We start from the raw sequence: 19,024 nt of genomic DNA, 5'->3' as shown, positions 1-19,024 counted from the left end.
CTAGTTAATATATATATATATATATATATATATATATATATATATATATATATATATATACAGTGCCGTAAAAAAGTCCGCACTTGTCATTTTTTAAGCTAAATGTAATGTAACTGTTTAAACAACCTCATTTGATTTGCCTTCCATTCCTCTATAATTTTACCTGTCTATATTTAACTTTTAATTGAAGTATCCTAATGTTCACGTCAATTTCAAAAATTAACTACAAATCGAGATAGCAAAAAGAAACTCCTCACAATGTAAGATTATTATTTAAATGTAACTTTAGAACATTTACGCAACACAAATACAACAGGAACACAATGGACTACTTAATATTTAGTAGTATAGTCCTTCTGAAATTTGACAGCTTGCAAATTTTGGGACATTCTCTTCAATTTGTCTGCGGCAATACTCCGGTGAAAGGGCATCAAACTTTTCTATAATTTTGTTCAAGTTCTTCTAGATTTGAAATTTTATCATTGCGTAGCTGTTACTTGATGTAATGCCATACGTTTTCGATACGATCGAGATCTGAATATTGCGCAGGCCAATCCAAACACGAAATATCATACTCTTCAAGGAAACTCTTGACATCGCCAGCTGTGGGAATGGGAGCATTATCTTGCATGAAGATGGGATTATCATCCAAATTCCGGCCAAAGTAGGGTAGAAAATGCTCAGTTAACATATTTATTTACTTTGTCGAATTTATTCCACTTTGCAAACGACCTATAGGTACTGAACCATTAGCACTGATAAACCCCACACCTAAGCTGAACCTCCACCACCTTGCAGTGTTGAAACTCTGCACCTAGGATCAAATTCTTCGACGGACGTACTGCCTAACATCACTGCCGACCATATTGAACTTGCTTTCGTCGTTAAAAATAACTATGTAAAATTTAGAGTAGGTTGCAAATAATCATATCCATCGTGACGAAGACCGAATCTATCAGAAGGAAGAAATTTAGATTTACAACTCTGGGTAATAACATTTCAAAATATCCAGGAATATAGGCATCACCTCGGGCTAGCGTTAGAAGCTCAACAATCGAGTACTCTTCATGAAATGAAACGAGGATCATCACTAGATACAAATCTTATAATCCTAAAACCTACAGAAATTACCACGCAAAAATCAGGGTCCTACAGGTACTAGAAAATTGAATGCAAATAGAGAGTCTTTAAGTCTTATATTAGTTTTCCCCTGTCACCACACTGTAAATAATACAGACATAAGTAAAAGTATTGAAGAGAATTATCAGAAAACATGGAGGTGGAACTATCTCGGTGCAAAAATGTTACCCAGTTTTACACTCGATATTTAGATGTACTTTCATGTTCTGGCGATTTGTGTAAAAACTATTACGTATTCTGTTAACCATCCGATCTTGCTGAGAATTTTCAAAAATCTATACGGTGTTGAATGCTTTAGTCGTGTCCACAAAAACATGATAGAGTGTCACCAGTTATTCTATAAAGTTGTTGAAAAAACATCATTTCACAGCAGATGGATTCCACTCAACATTATAATTGTGTAGAAAGAAAGTGCGCTTCTTTTATATTAAAAAAAAAACTATCGATTTTCTTCCATTTCAAAGGTGGGTGCATTGACTCAAATGGTAAACTATACAATGTCATCACAGTTTGTCCAGACACCCGGGTTTCGATTTTGTGGATAGTGTATCACACTGAAGAGTCGTGAAACGACACAACATCTGCATTGACGGTAACTATATATAAACTGGGTCAATCGCTTTATTGCAGATTAATAAAATATTAATATTTCACAAAATACGCCACAAAAAATAAAAATGACTGCTTTAAAGTTAGTTATTTCCCTAAATTTTATTCAAATTCATTCGATATTCACAAAGTTATGACATTTTATTCTTTGTCAAGAAATTTCTACTGTCAATCGCCTTATTGCAGGTCTCTTAAAATGTTTTATTAGGGCAAAAATACAATGTCTAATCATGAAAACTTGACTTTTATTAGATTTTTCTGTTAAAGAATAATAAACATCCTAGGTGCTACGCCTCAAATAAATGAATTATTTATTGACATATCCATCATTTTTTAAAATAACTTTAAACAACCTTTTGTCCACCGAAGAAGTCAATTGTTTGATCTGAAAATGTATTATGGTTCTGGCGACATCAACTACTTTCCTCCACGGGGCATCTTTTTAAGTAAATTGTTCTCCTCCCGCATAAATACTTCTTTTCAATATTGACTAGAGATGTTCAATGGGGTAGAATCTGGAGAACACGGTGGCTAGCTCATGAGGGTTTATCCAAAGAATCCCATAGATTCAAGGAACTCTGCAATCACCCTAGCAGAGTAGGTCATCTAGCCATTGTGAAAAATCTTTATCCAAAAAGGCCGTGTACGCATTTCTGGTAAGTTTTACATCTTTTGGATCTCTTATCTCCTATGATTCCCGCCCACCTCCTTGTTGGCGATTTACTCTGTAAGGGGTTGGAGTTCCGTTCGAGTTCCAAACTTTGGCTCATCTATCCGGACCGCCAAGAGTAGCACAGGTCTCATCTGTAAATAGGACACATTGGAAATCCATTTTCATGTAATTCTTTGCCCAGGCAATTCGTTTTTCCCTACGTTGTTTGCTCAATGGAAGCCTTTGAATAGTTGTGATGTTCCTTGACATCTTATTCAACACAACATCGGGCCTGCCTGGATCATGGAGCGATTCAAGCTCTTGCAAAAATGGAAGCACTTCCCTACGAATATTCCGAATATCTCGATGTCAAAGGGTTCTCCTGGTGCCCTTATCCTTTCTGGATTTGGTGTTGGGGTTGTTCACGAATGAAGCCAAAGTTCTTGGATCACTTTCCAGCTCCATAGCTAAATTTTGATGAACAACCCTTCTGCGAGTCCAGCAACAATCCTTTCCTTTTAGATAACCGTTAATCGCCCTTAATTTAAGAGACCTGCAATAAAGCGATAGACAATATAAATTACTTGCTAATAAAGAAAATGTCATAACTTCGTGAATAGCGTATGGATTTGAATAAAATTTTGGGAAATAACTAATCTTGAAACAGCCACCTGATGATAAAATTTTCATTTATTTGCGACGCATATTTGGTAAAATATTGATATTTTACTAAGCTGCATTAAAGCGATTGACGCCGTTTATATGTGTGCATATGTGCGTGTAAATGAATGTTTTTAATAGTTTACAATACACTATATATTAAGGATACTCGGATTTGATCAATCTCGTCAATCTGAGTTTAAGATCAAATCAGATCGGTTATTACAAACAGAAACAACTATTTTTTGTGTTCCCAATCAACTATTTTTTATTTTTTACACAGGCATCACCACATTATCATGGCCAAGAGGCCACTCAAGAATAAGGGTTAAAGAGTGCACAGTAGAAATTGGACAATATAGTAATCATTAGTAATGAAAATTCGGTAAATTTGATAACTTATATGGAACGGCTCATCAAGAAATTATTTACGTTAGACAGCCGGGAAGCAGGAAAACGGAAGACAATTCCACAGATGTGCAGTTCTAAGAAAGAAGCTTTGTTTATGGAATCTACGTTTAGGTTTAGGAACAGATAAAGAGTGGGTGGAACTATTGATAGTGTTTTCAGCTAGACGAGTGTTTCTTGTGAAAGTTAGGCGAGGGGGGACCATAGACTTAAGCTCAGTCGAACACTTTCCATGAAAATAACGATACATCAGAGACAAACTCGCAACATCTCTTCTGTGAGATAGAGGTTGCAAGGAAGAGAAAAGGCCATCTCCTACGAGGCTACGAAGTCTATTTTGAACTCTATCAATGCAGGACAAGTCCTTTCTAGCAGCTCCTGCCCAGATGTGGCAACAGCATTCCATCCTTAGACGTACCTGGCTCTTATATAGATAGAGAATTGCATCAGCAGTGAGATATCTACTGGATCGATAGAAAGATCCCACCATTTTTACAGCGGTCTTGGCAACAGATTTGATGTACGTATTCCATTTAAGATCAGGAGTAATGGTCAAGCCCAGAAGATTGTCAAAACTTGAGGCCTCCTGAAGACGAGAGCCATTCATTTCAATTGATGCCAGATGTGGATCAGAATGTTGATGATGTAAAGAGAGAAGCTTGGTGTTAGATGCATTAAAAGTAACCAGCCACTGTACTACGTGCTCAAGATCAGAGGAGAGAGAATCGGAGAGAACTTGGTCGTTTACTGTCTTAGATGTGCTACCATAAATGGTAGTGTCGTCAGCATAAATGTCTACGAATGATGTAAGGATGTGATTTGAAAGATCATTAATGTAGATCAGGAAAAAAGTTGGGCCCAGGGCATACTGATGAAATTATCCAGAGAGATGGGAAACTATTCTCCTTAAGACAACGTTTAAACAGTTTTGTAAGTATGGGCGCTAGTTCAGGTTGAAGTTTTTGAGCACTATAATTGGAATACCGTCAGGGCCAGTTGCTTTACTGGAATCAAGGCTTTTGATTAGCTTGGCAACATCACGTACAGATATACCTATATCACATAGCGTGTTTCTGATACAGGAAGAAATATTGGGGGTTGGCGGCCTTGGTCGCAAAGGGTAGAATTAGCTGCAAAGTTCTTGGCAAAGAGTTTGGCTTTGTCTGATGCTGACGAGATTACCTCAGGTCCATTGATGATAGTTGGGATAGAGCACACGCTTCTGTTAAGGATTCTGTTTTCAATTTGCAAAAAACTGGTGGAACCAAGCCGCTGCTCAGCTACTTTGGACTTAACGGATTGAGCATACAACTCTCTTATCACATGTAAAAGGATGCTTATTGTTAGTTATTGTTTAAATGGATTATTTATTGCATGTTGTTGATTTAAAAATCGCTTTGTCTTTTAGGTAGGTTTCCGTGGAAAAGTTGTTTACATATTATATGTATCTACGTTTGTATATAGCGCTCGACATATGTAAGGATGCGTGCAATCCTAAGAATCATAATCTTCATTTAACTTAACGCGTTCCCCTCTCTTAATTGTTGTTATCTGCAGACCAACCTAAGCACCCGCTACTCAAACGAGTGCCGTCTATTTTTCGTGCCTTCTCAAGTTATCTAGCTAAAGACTAATTAAACGATTGTCTATTCAGTTTAGCATTTCAAGTTGGCTAATCGGGTTATTGAACGTCTCATAAAATAAAGAATTAATCATATTTTATAGTTGTCGTCATGATTGTAGAATTGTCCTGTTTCGAGTGGAGATGTTCGGGTGTTAGATAAAGAGGGATTCGTTTGTCGTGTTTTTTATGCCAATGTTAAATTAGGTGTGACTTTGAATGTTATGGGAGATAAACATGTTGTCTGATGAGAGACAGATTGTGTCTGTTTATGTTTACAGAAAATGGCTGTGCTTTTTGAGGTTATAGTAATATAGTGAGTGCCGTATGTATATTTGGAAAATTATCTTCCTTGTATTTGAAAATCTTTTCACCGAAGATTTGGGGTTGATGGGAGACATGGAGGTATTGGGGTTGTGTTGGTCTTAATTGATTAAAACGATATGGATTTAAAAGGAGAATATATTAATTATTTGTTATTACTGGATAGATCCTATATGATCCAATATTTGCTGGTGGAATTGTGAAATTGTGAATCTGATGATGTATGTTAAGTATGTCTACTGTTTCGTCATTTTTAACCTTTTTTTGCATTTTGTAAAAGCTTTAATTTGATGTTGAGGATGTTGTTGATAATTTGGTGCTTCGTAATTATATCAGTGATGCATCGTAGACACCTCTTGGATATAAAGTTGCTGAGATTTTGTTGTTCAATGATTCTTCATTTTATTGTAAATACTCTTCTTCATTCTGTGAGGTACCATTTAGCGTTTGATAGGGAAGTGATACTTCGTTTGTCCGGGTATAAAAATGTCAATCCGAGCGTATAATATTTACTGTGGAGTTCCCTGTATCATACCGAAATAGATTCCATCGCGGTAACTCTCACTTCATAACTGTGTATTCCAATATAAAAGGACAGTATTTGGTGGTGGGGATATTGAAAGGAGTTTGGATTTTTTCGTTTATCAGAGAATCTGCGCTGAGTAATAGGAGTAACTGGTTTTAACTGTGTTTCTTTTAAAATGTTTATGCAGTATAGTGGATAATTAGAAGTGATTATCTTTTAAAATGTTTATGAAGTTTAGTGGATGATTAGAAGTGATTATCTTTTAAAATGTTTATGAAGTTTCGTGGATGATTAGAAGTGATTATCTAAGAAGTATTTGCTTACGTCGAATTTTATACTAACGAAAACGGTCGGTTAAGCCAGATAATGTTTATTTTTTCCTTTTGAGCCTATGTGGTGCGTCTGGTGAGGTGCGTAGAAATATATCCGATTTTTCTTTTAAAAACCTGGAATATTTCGGGGCTTCAAGAGAGTTAAAGATTCTCCTACATATCACGTATTCAAGTCTAAAGATATATTGATGTATTTAAGTTGTTTTGCGAGTTTATAGAACAGACTGCTGGAGTTATTAGCTATGTCATAGTTAGCAGGTAAGCCGTCTTCGTTGGTAAGATTCATATTAATAGCAATAATATAATACACTCCTTTAAAGTAACTGTTCTGAAACAATCCAGGGCCTGTTCACTGCAATTACGACATAGAAAAATAAGCTGACAAATACATTTGCGATGACTAACCGGATTTTATCTTAAATCCAAGTTGCAAAATTTGATGGAACTCGGTTATCTTCCAGCATACATTCTGATGCATATTATTTAGATGAAATGATTTATGTTCAATCATATATAACCTACGATCTAGCACTTTGTTTTTGTTTTTCAGCTACCGTATTATACATTATGTATCTCTCATCTCTCTTCTTTTCTCTCTCTCTCTCTCTCTCTCTCTCTCTCTCTCTTTATTATTGGCTAATATTTAGTATAGGTTATTTGACCATAATATAACTCATCATCTATCAATATATCTTCCAAAATTTGTCCATAACCATATATTTAGTTGGGTTTTTGTATATATATATATATATATATATATATATATATATATATATATATATATATATTGATAGATGATGAGTTATTTTATGGTCAAATAACCTATATTAAATATTAGCCAATATGTACAAGCTTCTGTCAAAATCGAAGTATATGAATCCATAAAAATTAATTAAATTTTAGTAAATTAAAAAATATAAAACAAAAATGTTTAAAATGGACAATTCTTAACAGTGCAAACATTTTCTGGGCAATAATGAATAAGAAAAGAAAACAATACTTACTAGATTATAGCACCGACGATTGTTCCTACGATGATAAGCACACTAAAAATAAAAGATAGACAAATCAATCAATATTCGATCACATATCAAATTTAATATTCAGTATTTAATAATAAAAAGAGAAACGCATTCATGCCACACTTTTATGCCAAAGGCGAGATTGCTGAGATAATATTGACACAATTACAACACACTCTACAAAATGATTGCGTTTGCTAGTTTTAGCAAACGAAGTTGATGCTTGATTTATGTTAATAAATGACCTATAATTTATTTCATCATACAACTTGCAAGCATTGAATTACAGCGATGAAAAAAGAAAGAAACCGCTCATGCTTTCCAAATAAACGACAACCACAAAATGATCCGGCATGTAGTCGAATATAAGATGTCTTCAGAAATTTCTTAATGGCAATGAGAATATGTGGAAAACAGAACATGATCATTTACTGATGATAACTGTTTGGAAGCACGAACTCCTATCAAAATCATAGAAAATGTTCAAAGAATTTGAATACAGTACATCAACGGTTTCTGACAATATGAAAAGAAATAATAAGATCAAAAGGCTTTAACTTAATTAACATTTGGTTTTTCTGAAATCAGTCATTTCTTCCTATTTTATAAAATGATGTTTTACAATATTGACCATTATGTTTGCTTATCAAATCAGATTTAAAGAATCATTAGAGAACAAAACATCAATACAGTGACGTCTCCTCCGAAAAGGAAGAGATAAAATCATAGCAGAATATATATTACGTTCCTCCAAGGAAAAGCGCAATATTAATAAAAATAACCTAATTAGGTGAGTACAGATACTACACTGTACCTCCAAAGAAATAGGTAAGGGGTCAGAAGAGAACATATACTATATTAGCTCTAAAATTGGGGTGGGGAGTAAAGTTCTGGAAATGGGTCTAATGAAATCATATACTTTCTAAGAAAGAAGATATAATTTCCTGGAGGATGGCCTAAGTAGAACAGAACATAATACATTGCGTTACATTGCTCCATCACAGAAGAGGTAACGCCCGCGAGGATACTACTACTCCCATATGATGAGGTAATGTCCACGTCGATGTGTGGATGTTCTCCATGTGGACCAAACATACACTACATTGTCCCCAAAGCAAGACAGACTATATAATAGTCTCCTCCCCAAAGGAAGTGGATAATATCCGCGAAGCAAGCGAAGAGAAAATATATTACACTGTCCTCCAAATATTCAGTTCATGGACGAGATGATGGTTTCATGAAAATATATACTACACTTCCCTCCTCCAAAAATACAACTGTAATGTTAAGGAGGATGCACCCCACAGAAGACAACGCCTGCGAGAATAGTCTTAATTTCTGGAGGATAATATCATGCAAACAGACAGTACTTCGCTTCTAAATTGAAGTAATATCCGGGAATACGACCTTATGAGGACAGAATATATACTACATTGCCAATTCCAAATGAGTAGTGTGGGAATTAGTAAGTGGACTATGAGAATCGTTTTTCTTTGCACGTCGAAAAGATTTTCAAAACAAATGAAACCACATTTTTTAATCAGTGATGAAGCCCATTTTCATCTGGCTGGAACAGTTAATCAAAAGAAATGTCGCTGGAAAAAATCCTATAGAACTGCATGAAAAGCCACTGCATAGCCCAAAAGTAACAGTATGGTGTTCTATAGGGGAAACTAAACTAATTTCTGTTTCAGAGCATTACATCCAAATGATCAATAATTTCTTTCGACCAGAATTAAGACCAAATCGAATTCCAATCAAACGTGTGTTGTTTCAGCAAGATGAAGCGACAGAACATACCGCCAGGAATTCAATGGAGGTTCTACGAACATTTTTTTAGAGAATTCTATATATTTTCAAGAACTATTTCAAGAGTTGCTGAAAAGCCATGAACTTCCTGGTCCCCAAACTTGTCTAAATGCGATTTTATTTTTTTCTCGTGAAAATATGCTAAGACTGTGTTTTTATCCAAAAAGTTTCATAACATGGAAGATATGCTAGGAATGTGGTTATCAGAAAAAGCTTTGTAACATTGAAGATATGCGAGGAATTTGTGTATCAGAAAAAGCATTGAAGATATGCAAGGAATAAGTTTATCATAAAAAGCTTTGTAACACTGAAGATATTCTAGGAATGTGTTTATCAGAAAAAGCTTTGTAACATTGAAGATATGCTAGGAATGTATGCATAAGAAAAGCTCTGTAATATTGAAGATATTCTAGGAATGTGTTTATCAGAAAATAATTTATTTCATAGAAGATATGCTAGAAATGTGTTTATCAGAAAAAAGCTCTAAACATTGAAAATATGCTAGGAATGTGTTTATCAGAAAAAAAGCTCTGTAACACTGGAGATATGCTAGGAATGTGTTTATCAGAAAAAAAGATTTGTAACATTGAAGATATGCTAGGAATGTGTTTATCAGAAAAATATTTGTAACATTGAAGATATGCTAGGAATGTGTTTATCAAAAACAGATTCATAACATTGAAGATATGCTAGGAATGTATTTATCAGAAAAAGCTTTGTAACATTGAAGATATGCTAGGAATGTGTTTATCAGAAAAAACTTTTTAACATTGAAGATACTCTAGGAATGTATGCATAAGAAAAGCTCTGTAACATTGAAGATATTCTAGGAATGTGTTTATCACAAAATACTTTATTTCATAGAAGATATGCTAGAAATGTGTTTATCAGAAAAAGCCCTAAACATTGAAAATATGCTAGGAATGTGTTTATCAGAAAAAAGCTCTGTAACACTGGAGATATGCTAGGAATGTGTTTATCAGAAAAAAGATTTGTAACATTGAAGATATGCTAGGAATGTGTTTATCAGAAAAAAGATTTGTAACATTGAAGATATGCTAGGAATGTGTTTATCAAAAACAGCTTCATAACATTGAGGATATGTTGCGAATGTGTTTATCAGAAAAAAGATTTGTAACATTGAAGATGTGCTAGGAATGTGTTTATCGAAAACAGCTTCATAACATTGAGGATATGTTGCGAATGTGTTTATCAGAAAATACTTAGTAACATTGAAGATATGCTAGGAATGTGTTTATCAAAAAAAGCTTTGTAACATTGATGATATTCAAGAAATGAATTCATCAGAAAAAGCTTTGTAACATTCAAGATATGCTAGGAATGTGAAAAAGATTTGTAACATTGAAGATGTGCAAGGAATGTCTTTATCAGAAAAAGCTTCATAACATTAAAGATATGCTAGGAATGTGTTTATATGAAAAAGTTTCGAAACATTGAAAATATGCTAGGAATGTGTTTATCAAAAACAGATTCATAACATTGAAGATATGCTAGGAATGTATTTATCAGAAAAAGCTTGTAAGATTGAATATATGCTCTGAATGTGTTTATCAGAAAAAGCTCAATAACATAGGAGATATGCTAGTAATATTTTTATCAGAAACAGCTTCATAACATTTAAGATATGCTAAGAATGTGTTTATCAAAAAAAGATTTGTAACATGGGAGATATTCTAGAAATGGATTTATAAGAAAAAACTTTGTAACATTGAAGATATGCAAGGAATGTGCTTATAAAAAAAGCTTCATAACATTGAAGATATGTTAGGAAGTTGTATATCAGAAAAAAAATTAATAACATTGAAGATATGCTAGGAATGAGTTTATCAAAAAAAGCATTGTAAACGTGGACATAGTCTAGAAATGTGTTTATCAGAAAAAACTTTGTAACATGGAAGATATTCTAGGAATGTATTTACCAGAAAAAGCTTTTTAACTTAGAAGATATGCTATGAATGTGTTTATCAGAAAAACCTTAGTAACATTGAAGGCATGCAAGGAATGTGTTTATCAAAAAATCAGAAAACAAGCTTTGTGGCATTGAAGATATGCTCTGAATGTGTGTATCAGAAAAGGCTCCATAACATTGGATATATTCTAGTCATGCTTTTATCAGAAAAATCTTTGTAACATTGAAGATATGCTAAGAATGTGTTTATAAGAAAAGGCTTAGTAATATTGAAGATATGCTAGGAATGTGTTTATCAAAAAATGCTTCTTAACGTAGAAGATATATTAGGAATATATTTGTCAGAAAAAGCTTCATAACATTGAAGACATATTAGGAATGGGTTTATCAGAAAAAGCACTGAAGATATACAAGGAATGCATTAATAAGAAAAAGCTTTCTAACATTGAAAATATGTTAGGAAAGTGTTTATAAGAAAAAGCTTTATAACATTCAGGATATGTTAGGAATGTGTGTATGAGAAAAAGCTTCATAACATTGAAGATATGTTAGGAATGGGTTTATCAGAAAAAGCTTTTTAACATTGAAGATATTCTAGGAATGTGCTTATCAGAAACAGCTTCATAACATTGAAGATATGCTAGGAATGTGTGTATAAGAAAAAGCTTTGTAACATTTAAGATATGCTAGAAATGTGTTTATCAGAAAAAGCTTCATAACATTGAAGATGTTGTTAGGAATGTGCTTATCAGAAAAAGCTTCATAACATTGAATATATGCTAGGAATGTGTTTATAAGAGAAAGCTATATAACATTGAAGATGTGCTAGAAATATTTTTATCAGAAACAGCTTCGTAACATTGAAGAGATGCTAGGAATGTGTGTACAAGAAAAAGCTTTGTAACATTGAAGATATGCTAGGAATGTGTTTATCAAAAAAAGTTTTATTCTAGGAATGTGTCTATCATAAAACGTTATGTAACATTGAAGATATGCTAGGAATGTGTGTATCAGAAAAAGCTTTGTAACATTGAAGATATTCTATAAATGTGTTTTTCAGAAAAAGCTTCATAACATTGAAGATATGTAAGGAATGTGTTTATCAAAAAAAGCTTCGTAACATTGAATATATGTTAGGAATGTGTTTATACGAAAAAGCTATAAACATTGAAGATATGCTAGGAATGTGTGTATCGGAAAAAGCTTTGTAACATTGAAGATATTCTATAAATGTGTTTTTCAGAAAAAGCTTCATAACATTGAAGATATGTAACGAATGTGTTTATCAAAAAAAAGCTTCGTAACATTGAATATATGCTAGGGATGTCTTTATCAGAAAAAGCCTCATAACATTTGAGATATATTAGGAATATGTTTATAAGAAAAAGCTTTACAACATTGGAGATATGTTAGGAATGTGTTTATAAAAAAAGCTTCATAACACTGAAGGTATGCTAGGAATGTGTTTATCAGAAAAAGCTTTGTTACACTGAACATATGCTAGGTATGTTTTTATCAGAAAACGTTTTTTAACATTGAAGATATTCTAGGAATATGTATATCATAAAAACTTATGTAACATTGGAGATATGCTAGGAATGTATTTATCAGAAAAAGCTTCATAACATTGAATATATGTGTAGGAATGTGTTTATAAGAAAACGCTATATAACATTGAAGATATGCTAGGAATGTGTGTATCAGAAACAGCTTTTTAACATTGAAGATATTCTATAAATTTATTATCAAAAAAAGCTTCATAACATTGAATATATGTAAGGAATCAGAAAAAGATTTGTAACATTGAATATATGTTATTTATGTGTTATACAAAAAGGTTCATAAAATTGTAGATATCTTAGGAATATGTTTATACTTTTTTTGCTTCATAACATTTAAGGTATGTTAGGAATGTGTTATTCAGAAAAGGATCATAACATTGAAGATATTCTATAAATGTGTTTATCAGAAAAAGCTTCATAATATTGAATATATGTAAGGAATGTGTTTATCAAAAAAAGCTTCATAACATTGATGATATGCTAGGAATGTATTTATCAGAAAAAGTTTTTAACATTGAATATATGGTAGGAATGTGTTATGAGAAAAAGCTTCATAAAATTGTAGATATATAAGGAATCTATATATATAAAAGGCAAAATGTGTGTGACCATTTCGTGTATGTCTTCAAAAGGCTTTTCTCGCACACGCTCCCGGGTCCGTTACTATCGCTTACAACTGTTATATATAATATATATAATAATATCTAGGAATTAGAAAAGCGCGTAGCGTATAGATTTATTTACGTCGATTTTTACAAAATTATTGCTATTTTGGCTTCTCGCGTGTTGATCGGGCTTTTTAGTATAAATAAAGTGTAACTAATCTCAAATGACGTATTCTCGGCATTGTGCCGGGAAAAACGTCCAGAAGCAATCAGCTTTGATTAATCTTGTATATCAGACAGTCAAATTTCGATAAACAAACTCAGACGCTGCTTGACTTCTATTTGACCTTCTTAATTAAGTCAAATGGAAGCAGCAAAGTTAACTTTTATTACGCACGCCTGTTTTTATAGTTATAGTTAGATAAATAAATTCAACACGTATGCGCTGTATGTCGCCGTGGCCCAATGGTAACATCGCACGGTTTTTTTTCACACATTAATTTCCAACTCAAGGGTACGGGTTCGATTCTCATACTCACCTACCAAAACATTTTTTTATTATTATTTAACCCCCCCCCTCCTCGTGGAGTTTTGATTTACCTCAAGACACCCGGGAATCGCCGGGTACCCCCCGCTAGTATATTTATAAAAGACGCTTCATAACATTGAAGATATGTTAGGAATTTATTTATCAGAAAAATCTGCATAACATTGAAGCTACGCAAGGAATGTGTTTTTCAGAAGAAGATTCGAAACATTTGAGATACGCTAGGAATGTGTTCATGAGAACAAGCTTCATAACATTTGAGATGTATTAGGCAAGTTTTTATGAGAAAGCGCTTCATAACATTGAAAATATGCCAGTAACATTGAAGATATGCTAGGAACATGTTTATAGGAAAAACTTTCATAACATTGAAGATTTGTAGGGAATGTTTTAATAAGAAAAAGCTTCATAACATTGGACGTACGCTAGGAATGTGTTTATCAGAAAAGGCTTTATAACATTAAAGATATTCTAAGCATGTGTTTGTCAGAAAAAGCTTTGTAACATTGAAGATATGCTAGAAATGTGTTTATAAGAAAAAGCTTCAAACCTTGAATATATGTTAGGAATGTGTTTATAAGAAAAAGCTTCATAACACTGAAGGTATGCTAGGAATGTGCGTATCAGAAAAATCTTTTTAATATTGAAGATATTCTATAAATAGTTTTATCAGAAAAAGCTTCATAACATTGAAGATATATAAGGAATGTGTTTATCAAAAAAAGCTTTATAACATCGAATATATGCTAGAATGTGTTTATCAGAAAAAAGATTTGTAACATTGAATATATGTTAGGAATGTGTTATAAGAAAAAGCTTCATAAAATTGTAGATATCGTAGGAATATGTTTATAAATAAAAGCTTCATAACATTGGAGGTATGTTAGGAATGTGTTTTTCAGAAAAGGATCATAACATTGAAGATATTCTATAAATGTATTTATCAGAAAAAGTTTGTAACATTGAATATATGGTAGGAATGTGTTATGAGAAAAAGCTTCATAAACTTGTAGATATGTTAGGAATATATTTATAAAAAAATGCTTAATAACATTGAAAATATGTTAGGAATGTATTTATCAGAAAAATCTGCATAACATTGAAGCTATGCTAGGAATGTGTTTTTCAGAAGAAGATTCAAAACATTTGAGATACGCTATGAATGTTTTCATGAAAACAAGCTTCATAACATTTAAGATATATTAGATAAGTTTTTATGAGAAAGCGCTTCATAATATTGAAAATATGCCAGGAATATGTGTATCAGAAAAAGCTTAGTAACATTGAAGATATGCTAGGAACATGTTTATAGGAAAAAGTTTCATAACCTTTAAGATTTGTAGGGAATGTGTTTATAAGAAAACAGCTTCATAACATTGAATATATGTTAGGAATGTGTTTATAAGAAAAAGCTTCACAACACTGAAGGTATGCTAGGAATGAGTGTATCAGAAAAACCTTTTTATCATTGAAGATATTCTATAAATGTGTTTATTAGAAAAAGCTTCATAACATTTAAGATATGTAAGGAATGTGTTTATCAAAAAAGGCTTTATAACATTGAATATATGCTAGAATGTGTTTATCAGAAAAAAAATTGTAACATTGAATATATGTTAGGAATGTGTTATAAGAAAAAGCTTTATAAAATTGTAGATATCGTAGGAATATGTTTATAAAAAAAAATTCATAACATTGAAGGTCTGTTAGGAATGTGTTTTTCAGAAAAGGATCATAACATGGAAGATATTCTATAAATGTGTTTATTAGAAAAAGCTTCATAACATTTAAGATATGTAAGGAATGTGTTTATCAAAAAAAGCTTCATAACATTGAAGATATGCTAGGAATGTATTTATCAGAAAAAGTTTGTAACATTTAATATATTGTAGGAATGTGTTATAAGAAAAAGCTTCATAAAATTGTAGATATGTTAGGAATGTGTTTATCAGAAAAAGCTTCATAAAATGTAAGATATGCTAGGAATGTGTTTATCAGAAATAGCTTCATCACATTGAACATATGCTAGGAATGTGTTTTAAAAAAAGCTTTATAACATTGAAGCTATGCTAAGAATGTGTTTATCAGAAAAAGCTTCATAACATTGGAGATATGCTAGTGATGTGTTTATCAGAAAAAGCTTCATAACATTGAAGATATGCTAGAGAACTTGTTTATCAGAAAAAGCTTTGTAGCACTGAAGATATACTAGAAATATATTTATCAGAAGAAGCTTCAAAACATTGGAGATACGCTTGGAATGGGTTCATGAGAAGAAGCTTCATAACATTGGAGATATATTAGGAAAGTTTTTATGAGAAAACGCTTGATAACATTGAAGATATGCTAGGAATGTGTGTATCAGAAAAAGTTTTTTACATTGAAGATATGCAAGGAACGTGTTTGTAAGAAAAAGCTTCATAACATTGAAGATTGGTGTGGAATGTGTTTCTAAGAAAAAGCTTCATAACATTGAACGTATGCAAGGAATGTGTTTATCAGAAAAGGCTTTATAAAATTAAAGATATTCAAGGCATGTGTTTGTCAGAAAAAGCTTTGTAACATTGAAGATATGCTAGGAATGTGTTTATAAGAAAAAGCATCATACCATTGAAGATATGTAAGGAATGTGTTTATCAGTAAAAGCTTTGTAACACTGAAGATATGCTAGGTATGTGTTTATCAGAAAACATTTTTTACATTGAAGATATTCTAGGAATATGTTTATCATAAAAAGTTATGTAACATTGGAGATATGCTAGGAATGTGTTTATCAGAAAAACCTTCATACCATTGAATATATGTGTAGGAATGTGTTTATAAGAAAACGCTATGTAACATTGAATATATGCTAGGAATGTGTGTATCAGAAACAGCTTTTTATCATTGAAAATATTCTATAAATTTCTTATCAGAAAAAGCTTCATAACATTGAAGATATGTAAGGAATCAGAAAAAAGACTTGTAACATTTAATATATGTTAGGAATGTTTTATAAGAAAAAGTTTCATAAAATTGTAGATATCTTAGAAATATATTTATTAAAGAGCTTCATAACATTGAAGGTATGTTAAGAATGTGTTTTTCAGAAAAGGATCATAACATTGAAAATATTCTATAAATGTGTTTATCAGAAAAAGCTTCATAATATTGAAGATATGTAAGGATTGTGATTATCAAAAAAAAACTTCATAAACATGAAGATATGCTAGGAACGTATTTATCAGAAAAAGTTTTTAACATTGAATATATGGTAGGAATGTGTTATGAGAAAAAGCTTCATAAAATTGTAAATATGCTAGGAATGTGTTCATTAGAAGAAGCATTGTAACCTACAAGACATGCTATGAATGTGTTTATCAGAAAAAGCTTCATAACATTTAAGATTTGCTAGGAATGTCTTTATCAGAAAAAGCTTTGTAACATTGAAAATATGCTAGGAATGTGTTTATCAGAAAAAGCCCATAACATTGAAAATGTGCTAGGAATGTGTTTATCAGAAAAAACTTCATAACATTGAAAATATGCAAGGAATGTGTTTATAAGAAAAGGCTTCATAACATGGAAGATATGCTAGGAATGTGTTTATCAGAAAAAGCTTTATAACATTGAAGATATGTTAGGAATGTGTTTATCAGAAAAAGCTTCATAATACTGAAGGTCTGCTAGGAATGTTTGTATCAGAAAAAGCTATGTAACATTGGAGATATGTTAGGAATGTGTTTATCAGTAAAAACTTCGCAACAATGAAGAATTAAAGGAAGAGATGCATCTCCTGTTGAGTATGGATGGAAACTTCGATAAGCACATCCATACATGTATACACATACATATCACAGGAAAGATCTCATATTCCACACTGAAATTTATTAAATGCCATAGCGTTTTAAATAATTTGGCGAAAAATTATCTCATTTTCAAAAAAAAATTATATTTCATGATGTTTTTTAAAACACCTGCTATTGTTGTCCCACCCTGTATATTAAATTGCCACCATCAAATAAGGCGGTAACGCCAGGAAAAAGTTCACATTCCCAAAGTATTTTCTGCGATTGTAACGACATAAAGTCTAAACACACTAAACCTACATTGAAATGTTTCTGTTGGGCATTTTATTTCAGGCGATCTTATCCTTTGAAAAGTGGATTAATCATAACGTATGTATATTAAAAAAATTATTATGTATATACTAGAATATTGTATTTTAAACATTATATATATATACTAGAATATTATATATCAAAAATGATTTTATATATACTAGACTATTGTATATGAAAACTTATTATATATACTAGAATATTAGATATTAAAAATGATTATATATATACAAGAATATTATCTCTTAAATATTATATATATACTAGAATATTATCTCTTAAATATTATTATATATATACTAGAATAATATATATTAAAAATTATTATATATACTAGAATATTATATATTGAAATTGTTATACATATACTAGAGTATTATATATTAAAAATATATATCTATACTAGAATATTGTATATTAAAAATTATATATATATATACTAAAATATTATATATTGAAAATCATTATATGTATACTAGAATATTGCATATTAAAATTATTATGTGTACTAGAATATTGTTTATTAAAGTTATTATATATACTAGAATATTATATATTAAAAATTATTCTCTCTATATATATATTAGAATAATATGTATTATAAATTATTATATATATATACTAGAATATTGTATATGAAAAATTATTATATATATACTAGAATATTGTATATTAAAACTATATATATACTAGAATATTGTATATTAAAAATTATTATATATATATACTAGAGTATTATACATTAAAATGTTTATATATATACTAGAATAATGTTTATTAAAAATTATTATATACATATACAAAATATTTTATATTAAAAATTATTATATACATATACTAGAATATTTTATATTAAAATTATTATATATATACTAGAATATTTTATATTAAAATTATATATATATATACTAGAATGTTATATATTAAAAATTATATATATATATATATAATAGAATATTGTATATTAAAAATTCTATATATATATACATATATATATATATATATACTAGAATAGTGTATATTAAATATATATATATATATATATATATATATATATATATATATATATATATATATATATATATATATATATACTAGAATGCCACCGGCGTTGCCCAGTCATAAAATACGCATAATTTTAGAATTTAATTCTTTTACTGTCGTTATGATTATAGAG

The 19,024-nt window shown here is 30.9% G+C and overlaps 1 protein-coding gene across 6 annotated transcripts in view; it reads right to left on the bottom strand.

The window, feature by feature from the left end:
- LOC145287834 (Na(+)/H(+) exchanger beta-like) overlaps positions 1 to 19,024 on the bottom strand; it is a 1,099,100-nt gene that overhangs the window by 460,293 nt on the left and 619,783 nt on the right. For all 6 annotated transcript variants that reach the window (XM_080135700.1, XM_080135702.1, XM_080135704.1 and 3 more), the window contains one exon: positions 7,277 to 7,318. In XM_080135700.1, the coding sequence (XP_079991826.1) occupies positions 7,277 to 7,318 (42 nt within the window). The remainder of the gene's footprint in view (positions 1 to 7,276; positions 7,319 to 19,024) is intronic.

Source organism: Euprymna scolopes, chromosome 11 (genome assembly GCF_053919585.1).
Source record: "Euprymna scolopes isolate OS-2025 chromosome 11, ASM5391958v1, whole genome shotgun sequence".
NCBI lineage: Eukaryota > Metazoa > Mollusca > Cephalopoda > Sepiida > Sepiolidae > Euprymna > Euprymna scolopes.
This window is presented reverse-complemented; position numbering and strand designations above follow the sequence as displayed.